The following is a 22282-nucleotide window of genomic DNA, read 5'->3' as shown; positions in this document are numbered from 1 at the left end:
GGTTAATAAAATATTTCCAGTTACTACAATCACTGATGTTCAGACTATTACATTTCTCACTGAGGGCTGAGTTCTGAGGTAACTTCTCACACTCCCACCCACCATGACTTCTTCCTGCATGCTTACCAAATCGCTTTGTGTAAAGCATCTCGCCCAAGTTGTGGGGTGCTAGAGAATACACAGCCAGTATTCCCTCATCAGGGAAGCCTCTTTGGCTGCTGGGAATGAAGGCTGCCAGCAGCTGCCCATCGGCAGAGATATCACAGCTAGCGTCATTGTAAATCTTGCAGTTTTGAACAAGCACGTTCACAGAGGCTGCAAAGAAGAAAGAAAGGAACAGTGATTAAAACACTCAGATTCAACAGAGAATAAAGGAAGATTTAAACCTAATGTTGGAGACTGGACAGTACATGCAAAAGACACTCAAGACATTTAGCTTCCTCCTAAAGTTTATGAAATGTTAATACCCTGATTAATGCAAAACTTGCTCCAAAACGGAGATAAGACACTGCAGTGAGCCCAGGGAATGAAGTCTACTCACCTCCTGGAGCCTTCAGCCAAGAAATAGTAGCAATTGCACTTTATCAAACCCCTCCTTTGTTGAGCATAACACCATCCTTTGTAAAGGACAGCACAGTTTAAACAAGCCCCAAATCATGACTCTCTGACAAACTCCAGCAGTGGTATCATTGGAAACAGTGCATCTTAATTCATTTCCCCTTCTCTTGCAGAGCCCCTAGTTCCAGCTCCCCTTATCTCCAACAAACAGGAGATGAGAGAAAAATTCCTCCCTGCAGATACAGACATTCGTTTCTGACAGCTGATTTTTACACCGATCTTGGACAAAGCAAGTGACAAATGGCAGAGACTTCTCCAGCCAGTCCTCCATTTAATGACTCCAATATTTGAGACACTCACGCAACCAGTGAACTAACTGTTTAGCAGACAGGGTAGTGAGCAGCAACTCAGAAAATAGAAGTTTTACTTTAATCTCTGCTGGTGAGTTGCTGGGTGACCTCATACAAATCTTTTCCCCTCTGTGCCTTGCATACACAGCCCATAAGATCCTTGGGCTACTGAATCTTGCTATGCACTTGTGCCATTCCTAGTACAATGAGGTTCCAAGGCCTTTGAGCACCATCATCATCACCAACAGTTCAAGACAAGGCTGGAGTTATGTTCGCTCCCTCAGCCTAACCTAAATGTACTCCAGTGTTTCACTAAAACTGCTGCAGTTATTCCAGGTTTGGAGCTGAAACCACATACACTATTATGGGGATGGGGGAATTTCAGATTCTAATATTCTCAAACTCAAGGGGATAGAATATAAAAAAAATAGAAATGAAGTCCACATTTCCAATACAGAAGCTTTGCATGCTAGAAGACTGAATGCTCCATCTCACATGCTTGAAGCTATAGCATTAAGTAGAGCGCTATGTCAACTTCTATAGTCCAGGAATTCTCTTCTAAACCTTCAGACCATGCCTAGCCTAGAAGTGGCTTTGATTTGCTTTAGCTAAAATTGCAGATGAATTTATGAAGGCACTTCTTGGCCTAGATTCCTTATTAGTTTAGCAAAAGGACAGTGCCAAGAATGTTTTGTGCATACTTCTGAAAGTCTGAACTTCCAAATCAAATTAAAGCTGTAACTCAATGCTTTAACAAACTGGTGCCACTGCCAGAAGAAGCAATCCCTGCCCTTTATTTCCAACACTTCTGTGGAAAGGCGGCTACAGCAGGGAACTGATATGGTGAGAAATTACTGACTGTTGTCTAGGTCACTTTTTAGCCAGAACAGTTTCCCCACATGTCCACAAAGATACTTGTAAAAGCAGAATAAGAAGTCATCACAGGGAAGCAGAGAGGACTGCTCCCTCCAGCACTGCTGATTTAAAGCGCTCTCTGAACTTCATCTTCAGTTCTTCTGGTCTGAAAGGCATTTTTCCTGAAACTGCTTTCCTACATGGTTGAGTATCAACTTCAACTGTTCAATTTAAGAAACCCTGATGAAAAAGATGAGGATAAAAAGTGGACTATGTAATTACATTCTGTACCAAACCACCTACACCTGTACTCTAAATTTATTCAACCTTTTTTTTTTTCAGTCTCAAAGCTGCTAAAAACAGTAATTTTCAGCCTAGTATAAACAGAAAGGTGCTGAACAGAAAAAAGGTAAATAATGGTAGTCACTGTCAGTGCTGTAATAACAGAATCTAAAATATACATGGCCCTTCAAAGAACAGACGGTCCAAAAAACAACAAAATTCCCGAGTGCTTAGTCTGAAGCTAGTTGAACAAAAAGACAACAGAATAAAGATTAAAAAGACTATACTACCTAATTAAAAATAAGGTAGAATTAAAGTTTGCCCTTTTTAAAAAAAATAATCTAGGCTTCACTCAAGTACTCAACACAAGAGACGATGGGCATCAACACAAGCACTGCAGAATATGCTGTGAACTAGCTAAAGGATACACGACAACAGGTTGCACTATTGTAATCCCAGTTAAATTGGGAGGATTCCTGCAGAGTTCTTCAGTGACTTATTTAAAAACCAGTCCTATTTATTAGCTTTATCAATGAGCCAGGCACACAGAGGAGCTGGTTGATGAATTCTGTTGATAAAGTTGGGTAATTTCATTAACAGAGCATGATCAGACCACAGAGTAAACTGAAGTACATAGAGGCATAACAGAAGTGAAATGAAAGAATTCTAGAGCGTGTTAACATTTATAAATTTCTGCTTTACCTAGGACCTTTCTCAGCTGGAAATGAAAGAATCAACTTTCGTGACCATAGCAAAGACGGAGCAATCCACCCGGCATAACAGTAAAAGAGATGGCAATCCTAGACTGCACTAGGGAGCACGCTTACAACAGAAATACCAGGGCTAATACACAACCTTGTGCTGAGACCACATACAGGATACTGGGCACAGTTTTGGTCAGCCATGTTCAAGAAAGATTAAACCCTAAATGGTAACAAGTCCAGCAAAGAGCTAGGAAGATGACTAGGGAAAATGTATTTCATGGTTTGTTAAAAAAAAAAAAAAAAAAAAAAAAAAAAAAAAAAAAAAAAAAAAAAGATTGTGGGGAAATGGGATTGTATTTACAAAAAATACCAGGAAGTACGTGCCAGAAAAACATCAGTTCTCTTCACAAATAAAGTTGACAAGTGAGTAAGTAGGTAAAAGCAGCCATTAAGTTTGGAAATTAGAAGATTTCTAGCAGAATAGGAAGATTCTAGAATAGTCTTTCAACAGAAATGAAAAGAGCAAAGAATTTAACCAATTTTAAGACAGAATAAGAGGAACTATAGGATGTGATTGCCTAAGACAACAGGGAGCTAGACTCAGTGGCTAAGGGGGTCCTGTCACTAATTTCTCTGTATTTGTAATCTAATCAGCAGTGATCTAAAAAATTGGGAAAAAGGAAAAAGGGAATGAGAACTTCTTGGGCAGGTGAATATTGGGACTCTCACAGCCAAACCTGGAGTTAACTACTTAAAGGAGAGCCAAGCAGCAACGCCAGCAACAGAGCAAAACTACACAATACACAGGGAGAGCATTTGCCAGAGATACAACTATGAAACATATCCCCCTCCCCCCCCCCCCCCCAAATAAAATCCCCATTTGACTATTAGAAGTGAAAATATAGTCCAGTCCCTTTCTTTGGGGTCTAAGAACTGTTCTCTCTCATTCCTATTCTGCTAGATACCTAAGTTTTGTCCTGCATCTCTGGGCTCAGGATGCAGTTTCCACAAGGTAGCCATAGTTTCTCTACAATCTTAACTACTGTCATTTGATGCTCAGTATTGGAAGTAGCGAGATTGTATACTTGGTTCATCAGTCCAAAGGTATGGGCATTATTTAGCCCAGGAACCCTTCTGTACTGATGAACTGCCGGTGCTTTTCAGAGGTGCAAGACGTTTTAGAGGGGACAGATACTGATTTCTCTGGGCACAGGCAATGTTTCTTCATTGTTCTATAACTATTGAAAATCATAGTCTATAGAATCCACATCTCAGCTTTTAAAGTTTGGGGGGTTTTTAAATCTAATGCAACTTTGGACATTTGTAAGAAAAGAATCCCACATCTTTGTTTTTGCAAGGTAAGAAATGCTCCTATTTCTTCTGTACCATTCACAGATGCAGGGATATTGCCATGTCTTATACATATCCTTTCAGTTCCGTGGCTATTTTTTCCTTTCCAGGTCTCTAATCCTCTTCCTCATCTAGCATTTTCTACACTTTTTTTAAAACAACGTTGAGTTTGGATCACTAAGAGTCTGTTTATCACATAGCACATATTAATTCATTTTCTATCTACATGTTTTTTCCTTCTTTCCCACCTGCCCCTCCTGTAGCACAGCACAGAGGTTTTTGGTGAGCAGTCCACACTGATGGCCAACATAACTGCGTGTCTTGTTCTTTTTAAAGTTTGTTGCATATGGTGAATGCCTCTTAGGAAAACAGACTGTGAGCTCCCCTGCCAGAATTGAACTATCTTTCCCCCTTCATGTGTGCCCAGAACATAAAAACATCACAGATGCAAGTTGCACTGAACAAGAAGGAGTGCCCTTTATTTCAGTCTTTCAAGATCTGATTCACGCTGGCATTATAGTTCTTTTCTCTTCCTTCATTTACAAAGGATGAAGGACTCAGGTAGCACTTACACCTAGAACCAAGGAAGCCTACTGTGCCAGCAGAAAAGGTCTAAATAAGAGATGGAGATCTCAGCAAGGTTTCATTTTAAGGAACAGCATCTAAGCGATTCCCAAGACACGGGGAGGATGAAGATACTCATGCATTTGACAAGCCACAGGCTATTTGATTTCTTTGAGCCTGAGGCCTGATCTATGAAAATGAAGCCAATACAGAAGATTTTAGGGGAAAAAAATTGCTATTTTTGGAAAACCATTTATAACAAGGCTGCCCTTTCATCTCTTGTTTTCTTTTGTTGTTAATGCAGCCACCAAGCTGACAGAACAGATCAAAAGAAACATCAGAGAACAAATTAATCAAGCTGTTGTGCCAACTTGGAGTGCTCACACCTACAGAATAATTACGCTGGAAGCTGAGGAAGGCCTGGAACGCCAGCAGCAACAGCACTGTTTGCCAAAGGAAGATAGTGCTGGGTGCATCATTTGCTCCTAGCCACTCTTAAGGACGATGCTTTCTTAACAGCTGCTCCTATTTATACGTTGTTTAGCATGCCTATTTTTTTTTCCTTTTCTTCTTTTAAGTTCTTCTGCATCCCACTGTGGATCCGTAAGTATTGATCAAGTCACCTTCCTCAAGTCCCAGCCAGTGTTAGAACAGGACAAATGCCTGTTGCATGACTAAATGTGGAAGAACTAGACCAGTTCAGCCACAATGGCTAGAAAATGAAATAACAAGCAGTGAGTAGCATGAGAGAAACTATATTCAAAAGATATAAACAAGAGAGAAAACCTTAAAGTAGTTTATCTGTGGAAAGGCTATATTCTACACTGATCACCAATTCAATACTTACCTGTTAGCTGTGAGAAATTTTAAGGACCTGCATTACTTACTTGAAGAATATTAAATAAATGCCATAGATAGCATTGTCTCTGCTGCCAAATAAATTCCCTACCCCAAAGCTAATATGACTGACAATTACAGTTTAAGATGGGATCATGTTCATTTCAGAGTTATTAAAAGCAAAACTGGCAAAAGGAGAGAAGAAATCTGAAGCCATCTTTTTCCATTTTGCAATTAATAGAGAAAGACAGGGGAGAGGCTCAAATCCCACAAGTCCCTGCAAAGCGATTTCCCCAAGACCGTTGTAGTCCTCTTTTGTGTGCTTGCTGGATTGAACCTTAGTGAGGTCGCTGCTGCGGAGCAGAGTCCTGAGCCCAGGGCTCCAAAGAGTTCTGGGGCCCAGCCGCTGAGATCCCAGGACTGTGCTAATCATGCTCCTGTCACTTGCTCAGATGCGTCCGCTTCAGCGGAAAACATCCTACTTCCAAACTATCTTTTCTTTGTTTAATTCTAACAGGAAGAAGAGCTGCTCGGAGATGGAGGTTGGCCACAGAGTCATTTCTCTGACAGAGAGTGGAGCTGGCAGGCAGTCCCAAACCTCAGCTGCATCATTTCATCTGCCTAAACGCCCCAAACCACTTATGGCTCCAGTCAGTCCCAGGAAGTGCAATAGCCCCCTCCGTGTAAGCAGGCTCTCTCACATGACCACCTCTGATTTATAGGAAACGATGGGAAAAAAAAAAAAAAAAGGAACTATTGAGGTCACATGCTTTCCTGGGAAAAGAGTTTACTTCCAAGATCATGAAGAGTCAGAAAAAACTCCTCCAACCCACCACTCCACTGTTACACGCTTAGCTTCACAAAACCCTATGAATTTGTGCACCTTGGCAAACTTGCAGCTTGCCTTTGTTCTGTGCCTAGTCAAGCTTGGCCAATACCTGTTGTAGGATGAGCACAGCTACTACATCTTCATACATCCTTATTAGACCTTGGCAGAGGCTAACAACTTCGAAATGCCAGAGTTGGGCTCAGCATGCAAAAAGGAAGAAGCACAGTAAAACTGAACATTTCCAAACAGTAAGAAAGAAAGATGGACAAGCCAAGTACTACGAAGCACAAAGTGGGAAGTCAGAAGGACTGGGGATGGGCTGGTAGCAGGAACCCTGCCTGCAAGAAGGGCAATGACAACAGAAACCATAGCCTAATTTCCAGCTAATTGGAAGCTACTTCAGAATGGAAGTGTCCTGGTAGCGGAGAGAGAGAAGATTGAAATATTGATGTCTTGAGGAGCAGATGGTTCTTATTTTCTGTGGGATTCCATAAATTATAAACAAACATCTTATGCTTTTTTTTTTAAAAAAAAAAAATCAGCAGCCTTCTCCTCAGCCGCCAGATGAGGCCAAAAAAAAAAAAAAAAAAAAAGCTATTAACAGCTGTAACACTCTTCAAATACTTCACAAGCTTGCAGAGGAGTTCCAAAGAATTTAAGTCTGCAGCAAGATGCTTCCTCCTCTGACTTCATCTTTATTCTGTTCCAGAGTCTGGCTGGACCACGGAAAGTATTGCCACCACGTGGCAAAACTTCGCCTTGAGCACTGATCTTCAGCCTACAACTATACACTTCAAAGTTTGGCACTTAACAAGACACGCCAAAGCACCAGCACATGAGTTCAACACAGTATTCTACTTTCACAATGACACTGCGTGCTTCTTCCCAAGAGACAGAACGATTCTCCAGGATAAAATATAGAGCATCTTCCCCCTTTACAATGTCGAGGGCTACCATCTAGAAACAGGGCTTTTACTTCCCACCAGGCTATAAACATCACACCACAATATTCTATACAATGTAAAGGAAGGAGATGACACAGAAACACCACATGTTTTATCTCTAGGAACGACACAGTAAGAAAGCTTTTTGTAATAGGATAGGCTACTGGTGGCTCTCCCCCAGCTCCTCTGATTTCCCAGGGGCTGGGAGGTAAATGGCCTCATGCAGGTTGCCCAGAGAAGTTGTGGATGCCTCATCATTGGAAGTGTTCACGGTCAGACTGCATGGAGCTTTGAGCAACCTGATCTACTGAAAAACATCCCTGCCCATAGCAGGGGGCTGGACTAGATGATCTTTAAGGCCCCTTCCAGCCCAAACCATTCTGTGATTCTATGAGTTCAGTTCCCCACATCTCTGCTGCTATGGTGTCACTACATGTGCTCCTTTTGTGGGTTCTTTAAGCAACAGGACAGTACCCCACTGGGACCTCTCTTGTCAGATATGTAATTTCTAAAATTGCAGACAGACAGGGCTTGGACTGGGAGAAACTTTTTCTTAATTCATATCAGTGGCTACCTGTGAAAGCAGAAGACTTTCTGAAAACAGAATCCCTGTTCTCCCTAAAAAGAAGTCAGTCCATTAAAGCAGAACCCAATCTGTTTTTGCTGAGAAGTCAAGCAATTAATTTCACATATACACAGGGATGGCCTAAGCTAAAAATCACTGTACAAAGAAATATCCATGAATATCTACCTCCTATCTTCATCCCAGGCTGCCACAAATATTTCTGCAGCTGTACAGCAAGCTATATCAGGATATCATTCTGGGTTAAAAATAGCCTTCCTACTCAACTTAGTTTTAGCCCTGAAAAAGTCCTTCCTTGATCAGCTGACCACAAGCATCAAATATTCTTGTGCCGGCATAAAGAACTCTCTTTGAGTGCAAGAGCTAGCTTATGCCATAAAACATGTGTAAAACTGCGGTCTAATTTTGACAAAGGGAAGAAAAGAATAAAAACCCCAACAAAACAAATAAAATCAGCAATATTGCTTGTATTCTTGACCCCAAAGCAGCTTGCATCTGAGATATGGGATGAATCACTGCTTTTTCAAATGGCTAGAAGCTACATCTACTTCCCCTGGCTTGCAATACTGTGGTAAGCAACAGACCAGGGCCCTGATTCACAAGATGTGTTGCAGCATTTTAACCCAAACTAATTTCAATAACTTGGAGAATACAGACCCAATTTATTAGCATGTTCTAATGGAAAGGTATAAAGACAATATCCCCCTAGAAACTTGTTGGTAAAAGAATGAATAGATTAGATACTGAATTTTTCTGAGAGGATTGTATATCCCCATGAGAATGTTCACAAAAAAGCCCCATTTGTGCATGGATTTGCTGATAGCAAGAATACACAAGCTAGACAGAGCAGGAACAGCTCTGCATGCTTCTGGTCAACTTTCTCAAAAAGCTAAGCATTTTACTATTCCTAATGCAACAAGACAATCAAGTAATCCAAGGCCTGTAATATACAGCTACTTTTGGATCCTAGAGCTTATGGTAGCTCTGGTTGGTATAGACTTAAAAGAAAGTACTGGTGTGTCCTTTCCAGCTTACCATTGCTGATTTCAGGCAGATCAAATTTAGTGAAGTCCCACCACTGGAGCCGGTAGGTGGTGTTGGCAATGTTGCTGGCCACAGCTGACTGTCCATCCCCAATCACAGCACCTACCAAAAAGGGGGAAATAATTAGCAATTTACCCTCCAGAAGATTACCCAGAAAAGTGCTGGGGAGACAAAACCATAGAAAACCTGTCAAAATCCTATACACAAAACTCTAGATTCTTAAAGAAACCTTATTTACAGAAATGGCAACACCTAAATAAGCCACAGAACACAGGAAATTAATAGGAAAGCATCTCCCTGCAACACATTTCTGAAAGAAAAGAAGGGTGATGAGAGATAAGACTTGCCCAGACTCACAATAGAGAAATCATAACCAATTCATTTGGTGCAAATGCGTTCTACTTATTGGTACTAGTGAAGCTGTATTTTCAGAGACCCAACATTTTTCAGTACAGCTATGAAGGCAGACCAGAATACATACTAAGGAAAAGTGCTGCCCTGGCAAGTCACACACATTTGTGGACGTAATCCCTCCTACTACTGTAAACTCCACTCAGAAGATAGAGGTTGCCTACAATATTTGCCGCACAGTAATGATTCTAACAAAGTATTAGCAAGGAGGACCTACAAGCTGGCCCTTTGCTGCTCTGGGTGGCCCAACCTACAGCAGGCTGCTCTGGCTCCAAATGACATGACCCTTGCTAACCACCCAAGCATTTGGGCAACAGTCCAAAGCAGAAGGCCAAGCAGAATACTTCAGAAACTAGCACAAAGAACATAATTTTCCAGGCAGAAGGGAACTGCCACTGGTAACTCAAGTCAGCATATATTTGAGAAAGCTCAGAGGCATTAAAAGCAATCCCTAGGGAGAGCAGTGGAAAGTTCTCCCATAATAGTACTAGCATCAAAAATCTCATGCTATTTGCACTCCCTAAGGCCTTCATATACATGCAGCACTTTTACTACACACACGGGCTGGCACCCAGAGAAATTCCAGGTAATGGCGTTTGATAAGGGAGAGCAAAACAAGATCATCCCCAAGCACAAATGAGGAAAAGCACAGCATCCAGAGTTTACACCATCTGGATTTCAGCATCTCCACACTGTCTTCAGTGGGAAGCACACAGAAAAGTCAGTGGCTTCACTCTCCTAGAAAGGCTGGCTTGGGACTCTGCTGCCACAGGAGCAACAGTGGAAGGGACAACATCACTTTGACAATTCTGTATCCAAGTACACAGCAAGCCAGCTGCCCATGCAGAGAGCTAAAAGCTTACGAACTGCTAGTAAATGAAAGAGGTATGGAGGAAGATAAGGAGACTAGGGTGGCTAGATATTTTCTTATCAAAACCCAGCAGAACACTCAGTTTTGTTTAAAAAAAAAAAAAAAAAAAAGGCCTGAAAACACACACACACTGATAGGGTTTATGTTTTCTCAGCAACGTAAAGAATGGGGGGGAAGGGGGCGGCGCAAAGTAGGGAAGCAAATTCTAGACCCATGCTTCTAGTCCTCTTTTCATCGATAAGCTGTCTCGAGTCCTGATTTTTGGTTCTGGAGAAAGCTCAGAAATATGCCAAGAGCAAGACTTCTGAGCAGCCAGCTTTACACTGTGTACTCAGCTGTGCCAGGCCTCCAGCAACTGACAAACCTCCACCCTGCATCTGCTCAGTCTCTGTATCTGCCTCTGTCAGATGCACACACATCATTTGGAGAGCAGAATTAAGAATATTTCCATTGCTCTTACACATGCCCAAGGCCTTGTTCTCCATATCCCCCAAAACAAAGGACTCCTCTGAACAAAAGATGTGCACCGGAGAAAGCAGATTCAATGCATTAATGAAATTACATTTTGCAACCAGAAGTGGAAGAAGGACAATTAAATTTTATGTTGCTTCATCTTTAAAAGTCTCATGCAAGCCTGGGTTTGGTACACAGGGGCAGCTCTTTTGCTGTCTTGCCTCCAGCCACCAGGTGGAGAACAGAAAACTAGTTTCTGTACAAATTTCAAGCAGTGAGACTTGCTGCAGGGAAACAGTAACTAACCTCACCAACTAGGTAGCAACTGCATGAAAGGTCTGAATCAGACAAGGAAACACTCTGCACAGACAGGCAACAGAAGTACTACCCGGGGCGCATAAATCCAGAATATTGATCTTATTTACAGATGAACATTACAAAGTCATCACCTGTTTTGCAATGAGAACAACCTTCATAGGCACAGCAAGTAATATATAAACTGGAGAACAACATACCTGAGGAAAGCAATCGTGTGTTCCCTCTGCACCACAGAAGCCTAGCAACACCGCTAACTGCTCCACAAACAGCAAGTTCATCTGGCTTGTACAACTGTTGCACCTAATGCTACAAGTACCATGAAAAAGCTGTTGGCAAATGTTTTTGATTTTTTTGTCTGTAAAGATTCTGGTCTTTTCATCTCTTTCCTTGGAATCTTCCAGTTAGTTATGGTGTTCATTTAAACCTTGCATACCCTTTGACTCCAAAGGCAGTCACATCCTACACAGAAAAACCAACAACGGAAAGAAGCAGTACCTCCCCATCTACAGGACAGCCCTGCACAAATTTCAGAGCCAGCAAAAGCTATCAAGTAATGCTAGTGCTAATGCTAGTGCTTTAGGTAACAGATAGCTTTATCAAAAAGATTAGGATCCAGGAAATAAGGTTCATAGAGTGAAAAGTTCATGTTCAGAAGGATTGAGACCGTTTCTCCAAGGCTCCAAACCAGTGTGCCTAACACTAATGGCAAATCCATGATCTACATGTTTTTATTAAGTAATTACCTCTACTTATACTAATTATGTAATTGAGAAGTGTAATTATTAAATTATATCTAGCTACATATAGCAAAGTGGAATAACATTTGTATCACAAGTCCTGCCAGAAGCCTCCCACGTACATGCATGCACTGTCCTACAGTAAAGATGATTAAAAGCATGCAAACATTTCAGACATTCATTTTAGGGAGGAAAATACCTCCAGTACACAACTATGCTATCCTAACCTTTGCTGCTCACTTTTTCCATTGGTTGATAGGGAAGATTTGAGACCATGGATGAAAAACTTAGTTAAAATCCTCACTACAGAGCTTTTGTTCACCGTGCAGCGTGAGAACTCATCCTCAGCTTGCTTTGCCCAGTCAGGGTTTCAGCCTGGGTGAAAGCAGAAGAAGGTGCTATTGCCTCTTAAGTTCTAGCATAACCTGGAGGCAAACAACACACTTCGGCTTCTTAAATGTGGGCAGCAGCAGATCAGCTCTTACAAGCAGCAGTTCTCACCAAGCACTTGACAGTCTGTCCTGATTCCTGGGTCTTCCACTGTTTGATGGGATCACAAGTGACTGCAGTGGGTACCTGAGGGTCTCAGGCTTGTCATCCCCACGAACAGAACGACCTTTTACTGCAGAGATGATGTAGATTTCAAAATGCTGAAATCCAAAGCGAAGGCCGATTGAAATGCAGTGAACGTAGGTTTGATTGGCAGCTTTCCTGCGTCTGTCTATCACTGCGTAATAAACACTGGGTGATGGCAGAAATGAAGATAAATGCTTTCAGCAGCTCCCCCTTCTCCCACCACCACCCCGATCTCCATCCACCCCCACTCAGCACATGACAAGAGTTTAAAGGGGGGGGGGAGGGAGGGGGGGGGGAAGGCTTAAAAAAGACTTAAAAAAAAATCCTCAAATCTTTTCTTATAGGCCACCTACACATGACAGATATTTATCCGTCAGTCTCATTCCCCTCAGAGGGTCCAACTCATCTTGGCATGTGGAGAAATGAACCTTTGCCAGTCAGCTATTGCTCATTTATGAATCAAGCCATGCAAGCCAATGTCTGAGTTTAGACTGAAAGGGAAAAAAGCGGTGCAAAACCATTTTCCATGGCACTCCAGCATTCCCTCCAGTGAGGAGCAGGAGACTTCCAGACTACTACTATCAGACTCTCAGAGGAAGAGCTAATACTCTAGAGCTACACAGGCTTTGGGGTGCAAGTTTCAAGAACATGGAACATCTACATATTATGTGAATTTCTTTTCCATGTATTTAACAGAAACCAGAGTTCAATTTTTTTTCTAGACTAGATCCTTTACTCTTAAGTTTTTACTGTCTGGCAGGTCCCCTCATAGTAAGAGAAAAAATTATTAAGATGCTTACAGATAAGCTTGAGGAAGCTGGAGAAGTCCCTGAGCTAATTTGTGACTCAATTTGAGACAGTCATTAGGCCCTGGTATAAAATTCCCCCCAGATTAGTACTTGCATCTTTAAGCATGAGTACCTTTGAAAAGTAATTACCTTTTTATGAGCCCGTTTGTTACTGTGGCTAATGACACAGAGGTTATCCTACATTTGTAAAAAGGATCTATCACAGCTGATGAGTTTTACATTTACTATTTCTAGATTTACTATAATCCAGGAAGCCCAAAACACAGGGCCAATCTACTTGACAAACCAAGGATAAAACTTTTTGCTGGAAGAACACACCAGGTTCTCTCAACCAGTTCTGACGCAATTTGAATTCAGCTGAAATGTGACTACTGATGTCTGAAGCCTAGAGGAGATGTAACAGGTTCTTGCACATCTCCAACCCTAAAGTATTTTATGGAGCAGCCTGGTTTTGGGGACTACCTTTGATCGTGGTAAACATATTAAATCCTAAATATGAATTTGACAAGTCCCAGCAAATCTGTTCCAGGCTACCATGAAGACACTGCCTTTGAAGTGGCTGAGCTAACTACCTAAAACTGTGCTAATGCTGTAGAAACAGTATGCATAGCAACCTGGTATTTTCAAGGATTCATTTTGCTTGTTTTTCAAGGCACCAGCAAGCTGTAAATAGGAAGCAGGCAAAACAATTTTCATGAATGGATGCACAAAACGTTACTAAGGGTAGTTCAGCATATGCTAATAAGCACTGAAGGGATCTTAGATTCGATGTTAACTGAGAAAGCCCCAAAGAGGTCTACGCTCTCCAAAAGCTGAACCCTTCAAAAGGCTTTTGTTTTTCCTCTACCCCAGATGTACAAAATAAGAATAAATTCAATTTCCCATTCATGCTCATTCCTATTGCAAAATTTCCTTTTAAAAGGGGTATGCCGAGTTTCAAAGTCCTATCAGCTATGGGAATCTGAGTAGGCCTCAGCTGCAGGTAATGAAGATGACCGTCCTAAAAGGAGCTCAGTCAAGTGCCCAAGGGCTTCACTCACATTGTGAACAATACAAGCATCATACAGGAAAGGGAATTTTCCAGCCACACGTTTCAGACTTGAAAAGGAAAGCAGTTTATTTGCAAGAAACACAAACAGTAAATGAACATATGCCCTGCCCAAAGCCTCCACCCCCAATACAGCCATGATGGCTCCTTGACATCTTACCTTCCTGACATTAGAGATCTGCTTTTGTCTGATCATATAACAATTAATACAGAAATGCATCTGGGAAGCATTTTTCTTTAATGGTAGGGTCCAGTTTTCCCTCAGGGAAACTAGAAGAGATTAAGGTCCTTTTCAAATGCATTCTCCTCTTGTCCAAATTGTTTGCACTTCACCAAGCAAGCTGATAATTTTTCTCCTTAAGAGAATTCCTGCTTCTCTGTTATTGTTCACCCTACAGACATGCCCCTGCTCATATCACCCGGCTACCCATGGAAGTTGGAAAATCAGATATGAAACAGCATGGTGAGTTTGAGAACCAGCAAGACTCAAGCCAGCAATATTCACACAGAATGTCTCAGACAGGGAAAACCCTGGTGACAAAAAAGGTATCTTATCATAGCCTTGCACATACACATTGGAGCAAGGAAATGTCACTGTTTAGGAAGTCCTCATTGTACTTGGAGTGACACAATAAGGAACAAGCAGTTTAATTTCCTTGCTGTAGCTACCTCAACCTTCTCAGCCACTGTTAGCGACAGATCATGGTCTAAGTCTCCAACTTGCCAAGAACTTTCTGCAACCATCCAATAGCAGATATGCACTACTGAACAGAAAAAAGCCCAACCAAATAAATTGGAAGGAATTCCTTCTTTCTACCTCCTAAATCACTACCAATCATCACCCCAAGACTACAATGAAAGTCTGACAGGATTTAAAACAACTTTTGTGCACTATTTTTCATCTGTAAAATAATCTCATGCCATCAAAAAAAGGTAAAGAGAAATATCATCTGAACTGTGGGCATACGAGAACGTCTTATGCATGCCTCACCTCAGTAATGAGTGGAGAGCAACGTAACTGCTCAACAACTCCTGGAGAGGAGAAGGGATGAATGAGACAGGTGAGAGCCTCACTTTGGCAACTGAACATAAAGTAATAGTTGTATCTTGTTACTGATACATAATTATTTTGCTTATGCTTCAGAGGGTACTTCATTTGCATAGTTTTAAAGTTCATTCTTGCAGGGAAGTAAGTACAATTCACCAGAGAACTGAAGCCTCAAATCCTGCTTGCTAAAGAAGCAGAGATGCAAGTCTTACACTTGTACAACTCAAATGAAGCCGATAAGTGCGATTTTCTTTTTTATAAGAAAACCTTTATGAACAAGGGCTGTTTAGGCAAAGCTGTTTCTTTTCTCATTTGTCATTTATGATGCTTTTAGCTGCAGTAGATAGGAAGTTCTGTGGGAAGGCTCCACTATATTGGTTGCTTTACACCATGTAACGACACGCATGCATACACATTTTAAACAGCAAAATGCCATTTGTTTAGGGACCACCATGAGACTCCTGGAATTCTGATACTGGGTACAGTGGAATGCTATGTAAAGAGATGGAGGTGCTCCATGAAGCACACAGGTGGAAATAAAAGTTATCAGGCCAGACAGTCAAGAGAAATCTTCCTGCAAATAGAGATGCTACATCATTAAAAGAGCTTGACAGGAAAAGGTTATGGAAACAGAAAGAAACATCTGTTACCGTTGGCTGAAACAGCTCGCAAGTTGTTTGAGAAGTGGGTGGGCAAACAAGCTTTCTCTTCTCATTTGGGCCCCTTGCTGGGAAGGGGCGTCAAGGCTGAAGTCTTCCAATCAGCTAACTGCTGGAGCTGCTAAAGGAAGTTTCTGCAGACATTGTTGCTTGTTTTGAGACTATTTCTTTATTTCCATGTGACAGCAGCATGTGTTAAAAGCATGCCTCATACTACCATATGATTCAAGCAGTAAAACATGTTTCCTACAGTATAGCCTTTTAGGGAAAATATTCAAGCACTAAAAATACATTCCAATCTGCATTTTAACTAATGTTTTGTTTCAACCTTTTCTGCATATTTTCAGCCTTTTAGATGATTTTTTCTGTATGCATAATGAGGCCCTAACAAAAAACAATGAATAAAAGGCTGGAGAAAGGGGTTTATGCTCTCTCTCTTCCTAATTTCTGTTATTCCATACACCATAAAATCCTCCAATACTTACAGAATCAGCTATAAGAGCCATCAGCTACTGCCCTGGCATGGGAGTAAGAAACCTATTTATTGGAAAATACTGGGGAGATAAAGACAACTTCTCCTTGTCAGTGTGAGGAGAAACAATAATTTGGGCTACGGTCATTTCTCCATCTGGAGGTCCGTATCAATCTACTAAAAAAATCAGTAAGATAATATATTTGAGATCAGCTCCCAAGCAACTGACACTGCAAAGAGAAAAGTGTTTATCAGAATTAAACTGCGGGGGGGGGCGGGGGGAAGCTTATGAGGCCAGGACACACTGCTAGATGAAAGGCAGAAGAGCGCTGAACTTTGCAGTCTCTAAAGAAAAATGCATTCTCTTCCTTCACCTCTGTTTGAACCCACACATGAGGGCATGTTCACGGCTCCCCTCCCTTCTAAGCTTCCACAAACAGTAGGTGACTCTCCAAATCAAAATGCTACATCCCTCCTGCCGGTGTTTAAGTTTCACAAAATCCCTGTAAAGGTGAACTAGGAAGGTCTCAATAGCTAATCTGTGCTGTGTGTCACTCGGGCTCCTCCCTCTGCCAACTCTGCCCCTTGCAATGCCTTCACTCTTGCCTGTCACTAAGTCCCTTGCATCATTTCCAAGCCCTTCATTAAATGCTGTTGGAAGTCTGCTTTTTAACCTTCACGTCTGTGTTTATTCTCTGCACAAAAACAGAGCGAAATCTGTGCCTGGCAGGCATTTCCTTTTGTAAAACTCCTTCTTCTTTCCCTTTCTGACTTTTCAGAGCATGAAATGTGCCTGCTAATCCTAATTGCCTCGGATGGAGAGTCTTGCAGAAACCAGACAAAGAGGGCAGCCTTCCACCAAGGAGCTGCAAGCAGGCACCAGACTCTAAGCTCTCGAGTCTCCAGAGCTCCCATCTCTCTTTGCCGCATTTCTTAAGAACACAAGGACAAACTTCCCCAAGTAGCTATACCGGGAACAGGGACCTGCCTTCCCAGACTTCCCCTCTCCTGCCTAAATGGCCTTCCCAGCACAAGAGCCCATCTGAGCTCATTGTGCGACGTGACTCAGGCTGGGCAGAGTCCTCAAATATTGCTGCTGTATGTCAAAGCAAAGCAGCTAAACATCTGACTTAAGGGTCATTTGTCTGTCTGCATCCCGGCGCCAGCTGTTCTTACCAAAGAAGATCGCAAGGTCCCACTGGCACATCCACAGCCAGCCTTTATAGTGCCTCAGCCACGGGCACTGAGAAACTGAGTCATTATGGTATTAAGACACTTTTGACTCCAACAATCATTAAACAAGTTAACTTTCTGGTCTAGCAGAGTTTGTCTGGATTCAGAGGAGAATTTCTACTGCAGCAACAGAACACTCCTTCACAGGGTTGCTATCGTTGCCTAACCAGAACGTCCTTACCACCCAAGGCTAATACTTGCGTCCTCCACAGTTGTCACACCATCCACTCCGTCTACTAGATCTACCACAGTTCACTCGTCTAACGCAGATGCTAATGCAGCATCACACTAATCCAGCCTTGTCAAAACTGCTGTATATAGTTTTAGGTAATTCAGAGCTCCTGCAATTTCTTAAGATTTTCTTGTAGGGACTGTTTGCCAAGACACTTGCCAACTTTAGCCCATATTCCACTCAGGCTATACCTTATCATCAACTCCATAGCTCATAAATTAGTGTGGCCACCGTTTCAGTTCACACTAAGTAATTCCCCTCCTGAGCAGAGGCTCAAATAGTGTTGTAACAGCACTCCCATCTAACTGATACAGCTACGCCAACAGATACATGCAGAATAGATGCAAAAATAACAAGTGAAACTGCTTTTACACAGAAGGGCCTTTTTCAATGTGAGTGTGCATTTTAACTACATAAAATCCTACTAATCCAAACAAATCAGCAAGCCAAATGCCTGCTACCGCCTATGCAGATCTTACTGCAAGAATGTGTGCTTAGCACAACTTTAAATGTGCGTGTCTTATGCCAAAAGACTCATCTGCAGTGGAAAAAAGCCTCAGCAGTACCTTCGTAGAGCACATGCATGCCTTATCAACCACCACATTGCATTAATACAAACTTTCACTAATCCAAGAAGCCGTATGTTCCCTAGAAGGGTTTGAATTCCTGACATTTAACTGTGCATCAGTACAATACCGAGCTTCCACACTGGAGCTGCTTTCATTGTGGAAATAGCAGTACACAGTATTAATAAAAGCTCCAAGCACAGAAACGCATTCAAAGCCTTGTACCTGCCAGTGAATGGAAGACTTGCAAAAACTCTTACTATCCTTAAATGCATCTCAGGACTGCTATATTACAGCACAAGCCCTGTGCATCCAAACTTGCAATGAAAATGCTGTGTCAGCTCAGCGACACGGACCAAGCTACCACCACAATATGGAGCACTAAGCTAAACATGCTCAATGGTTGATTACATTTCGCAGTCATAATATCCTGTGAGCAGGATAGGTCTGTTGAGGAAATACTTGTCTGTTCTGAATCTGTACTCATCTAGGGAGGTTAAGATGAAGTCATATGCTCTCAGAGAAAAACACACCTCCATTAATAAGAATGCAAGTCCTGACAACTTAAATAAACTCCATATAACAAACTAACAAAGTGTCTTAGGGCAAGTGAAGAGCTGACAGGTGGTATTTATGAAATGTATTTTAAGAGTGCACTGTGCTCATTCTCATGTGCCTCTTCTCAGACCGGTGGGTTCTGCACACTTGCTGTGTCTGCAAAGAAAACAGGCACCAACCTTTTGTAGGGACAACAAAGCTAAAGGGAACAATTTATGAGGGATCCCCAATCTGATGAGCAATAGAGAAGGCAGGACAGGAACTGAGAAGCAAGCAGCTGGGCTCACTGTTTTCTGGGTAAAGTGGTGAACAGGGAGACAACCAAAAAAAGCAGAAAACTAGCAAGCTGGGAAGACACAAAATCTAACAATAGTTTAACCAATGGGAAGGCAGTTTAAATTTAAAGCATGGTGAGATGGAAAGGAGGAAGCCCAGGCTGGAAGAACACAATGGGGAGACCACATTGTTCCAACTGGAAAAGAACAGAGCAGAAGAAACCTCCAGCAAAAAAAGTACTTGCTCTTGCAATGTTTTGAATACTTTCTGATGGAGGAAGTTTTGAGGGCGGTTTGGCATGAACTACATGACTGCAATGGAAACAAGACTCCTTCCTTATCGCCACGAGCTTTAAGGCACAAAGCAGGTTCCAGCACCCCAGCAAATCTGCAGGGATCTCTGCATTGGCTCTATGCAGAGATTCAGGCTCAAGGGGTGACTCAGATCCCAGAGTACGTGGAGCAGGACTGACGAAGCATGCTGGGGTCCACACCCTGATGGACCACTGCGTAACAACGTAAAAGTAACGGTGCGACATTCAGAATGGTGATGCAGCATCACAGCTCCCAGAGGGCAGCAAGACTCCACCAAGGACTTCAGCCAAGCTCATAACCTTGCAGTGACTTCTGTAAATTGGTGCCACAGCTGAGTTCAACCCAGACAGGTCCAATCCACTGCAATTACAAAAGCGACTACAAGATGAAAAGAGACTAACACTTTATCCCATTATTTTAAGGAGCATTAAAAGCCAAAGTTGAAGCCACACACAGGAAAAACTAAGACCTAAGCTCAAGGTAGCCAAAGCACACCCTAGCTACTCTGCATGCAGGCCCTGTGCTGCACAACGGACGGATACTTCAGATAGGTTTTATTTCTTTTTAGGGCAGACCTGACCTTAATCCAGCTTGAATTAGCTCATAATACTTCCCGAGGATACTAAGACGACTTGTCCAAGAAGCTGTTATACAATATAACCACCACACCACCACAGTTACTCCACACAGCATTTACAAGCAAGAGTGGAGGGAAATTCAGACAACGAAAACAGGGCAATCACAATTTACCAGTTTGCAGCAAGATTGTGTATACAATTGAGATCTGGAGCTTTACTGGAGGTAAGGGTCACGAACTAAAAAGAAACTGTGGTGAGAGGCTCCAGGATCTCATCCTCACAGCAGCAGAGCCAGAGGTCCAGGTCCTACTAGATCAAAGAATCAGCCTACAAGATGATGAGCCCTCCAGGTCAGCCTCTCAGTCCTAAGACTCAGTGTAAAATTATAGTCCCAAAGGACAATTTTATTAGGCCTCACAAGTCAGAGGACAGCAGAAGTTAGGCAGTAGCTCACTAAGATCACAGGAGTGGGGAGACGGACATCCAGTTACAGGTAGTTTCTTTGCAAGCAGAGAAGTTATGACAGGGCTTTGCCTTCAGCTTTCACTGTTTCCCATGCCAACAGACATTGACATACCTAGTGAATAAGGGGTCTTCTGTGGAACCTCAGCAGCCAAGCTGGCCCAGGAAAATATAGAAATACAGTCTCCTTGCACCCCCTTCCCTGCCTTCTACATGGAGAACTCAATGAAGTCCTTAGCGACACGCTTTCTCACTTCACCTTTCAAAACCTCTGCAAATCTGTTCATTCCACATGGCCTATAAGCTCCTTCTCTAAACTTTCTGCTACTCCCTCCCTCCCCACCACAATTTAAAGTCTTCTGGCGTTTACCATCAGCCCATCTCTCTCATTCCATCTTGCTATGATTTCAAGTCTATAAGCACTATTAGTTATTTGTCTGCCAGGTAGGGATTGGTGACCGGAAGATCTCGCGATGTACGGGAAGGATAGGGACTGACCACCCCGTGATAGAGCTTATGATGTAACTGCAAAGGCGGGAATGAAGTAGTTTGCATATAAAAGCAGTGAAAGAGAGTTAATAAACACCATTTGTGATATCCTCATATTGGTGTCTGTGTCTCAGTGGCCCGGGGGCGGTGGATGTGAGGCTCTCGTGCCGTCTCACCTTGAACGGGAGTTGTTGCCGCAGGCAGGTAAAGAAAGCCGGCTGCAACACTGCCCTCAGCCCTCTTTTTCCTGTGTCGTCTTTCCCTTCCACTCTGTCAAAGTAGTTTTGGATGTCCTTCATGCTTTTCAGCATCCTCATGATGGGGTATGCGGATGCATATGTGTGTGTGTGTTGGGTGTCTGTCTCCTTCCCCCAGTCATGCTCCCCACCAGATTTTGAGCCTGACCCACCTCTGATACCAGTTCCCATTCCACCATCTACTGCGAGACAACGCTAATGAAAACTGTCACCAGACCAATTCCCTCCACTTTTACTCTTCTCCTACAGCACCTCAAGGAAGACAGAGAGATCTGACTGGGTTGGTCTGTCGTGAACCAAAAGACAGATCCTCAAACAACTTCTGTGTGCAGCAGACCAGGAGACATCACATGGATGGGTACATGCATGCCCACACCATGAATGCTAATATGAACAATTATTTAAAAGAAGACAAAGTGTTTCTCCAGCTTAACTGAAACCCACGCCTGCAATCCCAGCTGCCTCGTCACCACCTTTGACTCATTCCTCAAACCCTCCCCTCCTCCAAGCCTCCATTTCTCTCTGTGCAGAATCTCAGTTGCTTATAAGAAAATTACAAAGTGCCATTGCTTCCTCCATCCTTCAAACCTTCCCTTCCCCTCCTGCAATTCCTCCCATCACACACAGAAGCATCTTCCCAACCCTTCTAAGCACTCCACCTGCCTCTATGATTTTATCCCCATCTCCCTATTTCATGCCAGTTTCCATCCCTTGCCGTTTGGACAGTACACATTTGTATGCTCTTCTCTTTCCTCTCACAATATAAACATACATTAACTTCTTGCACCTCTAAATTCCTCAGAGACTGCGGATCACAGTTTAGATGTTTAGGGTGAGAAGGGGAAATGCATTCACCCCCCTGTTCTTCTCACCTCTAGCTCTCAAACTGTACCATGTGAGCTCCCAGCAGCCACTTTTTTTTTCCTGACAAGTCCAGCTTGGATCCTCTCCAGCCTACCTTCCATCTCTCAAATACTATTAAAGCTGCTCTGCTTCTACTGACTCCCTTTCTGGT

The 22282-nt window shown here is 42.5% G+C and overlaps 1 protein-coding gene across 1 annotated transcript in view; it reads right to left on the bottom strand.

The window, feature by feature from the left end:
- Positions 1 to 22282, bottom strand: part of AMBRA1 (autophagy and beclin 1 regulator 1) — a 124375-nt gene that overhangs the window by 42846 nt on the left and 59247 nt on the right. Inside the window, 2 exon segments of the mRNA XM_035902903.1 lie at positions 127 to 315; positions 8892 to 9002. Coding sequence (XP_035758796.1) covers positions 127 to 315; positions 8892 to 9002 — 300 coding nt within the window.

This window comes from Egretta garzetta, unplaced genomic scaffold (assembly GCF_000687185.1).
Source record: "Egretta garzetta isolate BGI_Z169 unplaced genomic scaffold, ASM68718v1 scaffold329, whole genome shotgun sequence".
Lineage (NCBI taxonomy): Eukaryota > Metazoa > Chordata > Aves > Pelecaniformes > Ardeidae > Egretta > Egretta garzetta.
Note: the sequence above shows the minus strand (reverse complement) of the source record. Positions and strands in the feature narration are given on the sequence as shown.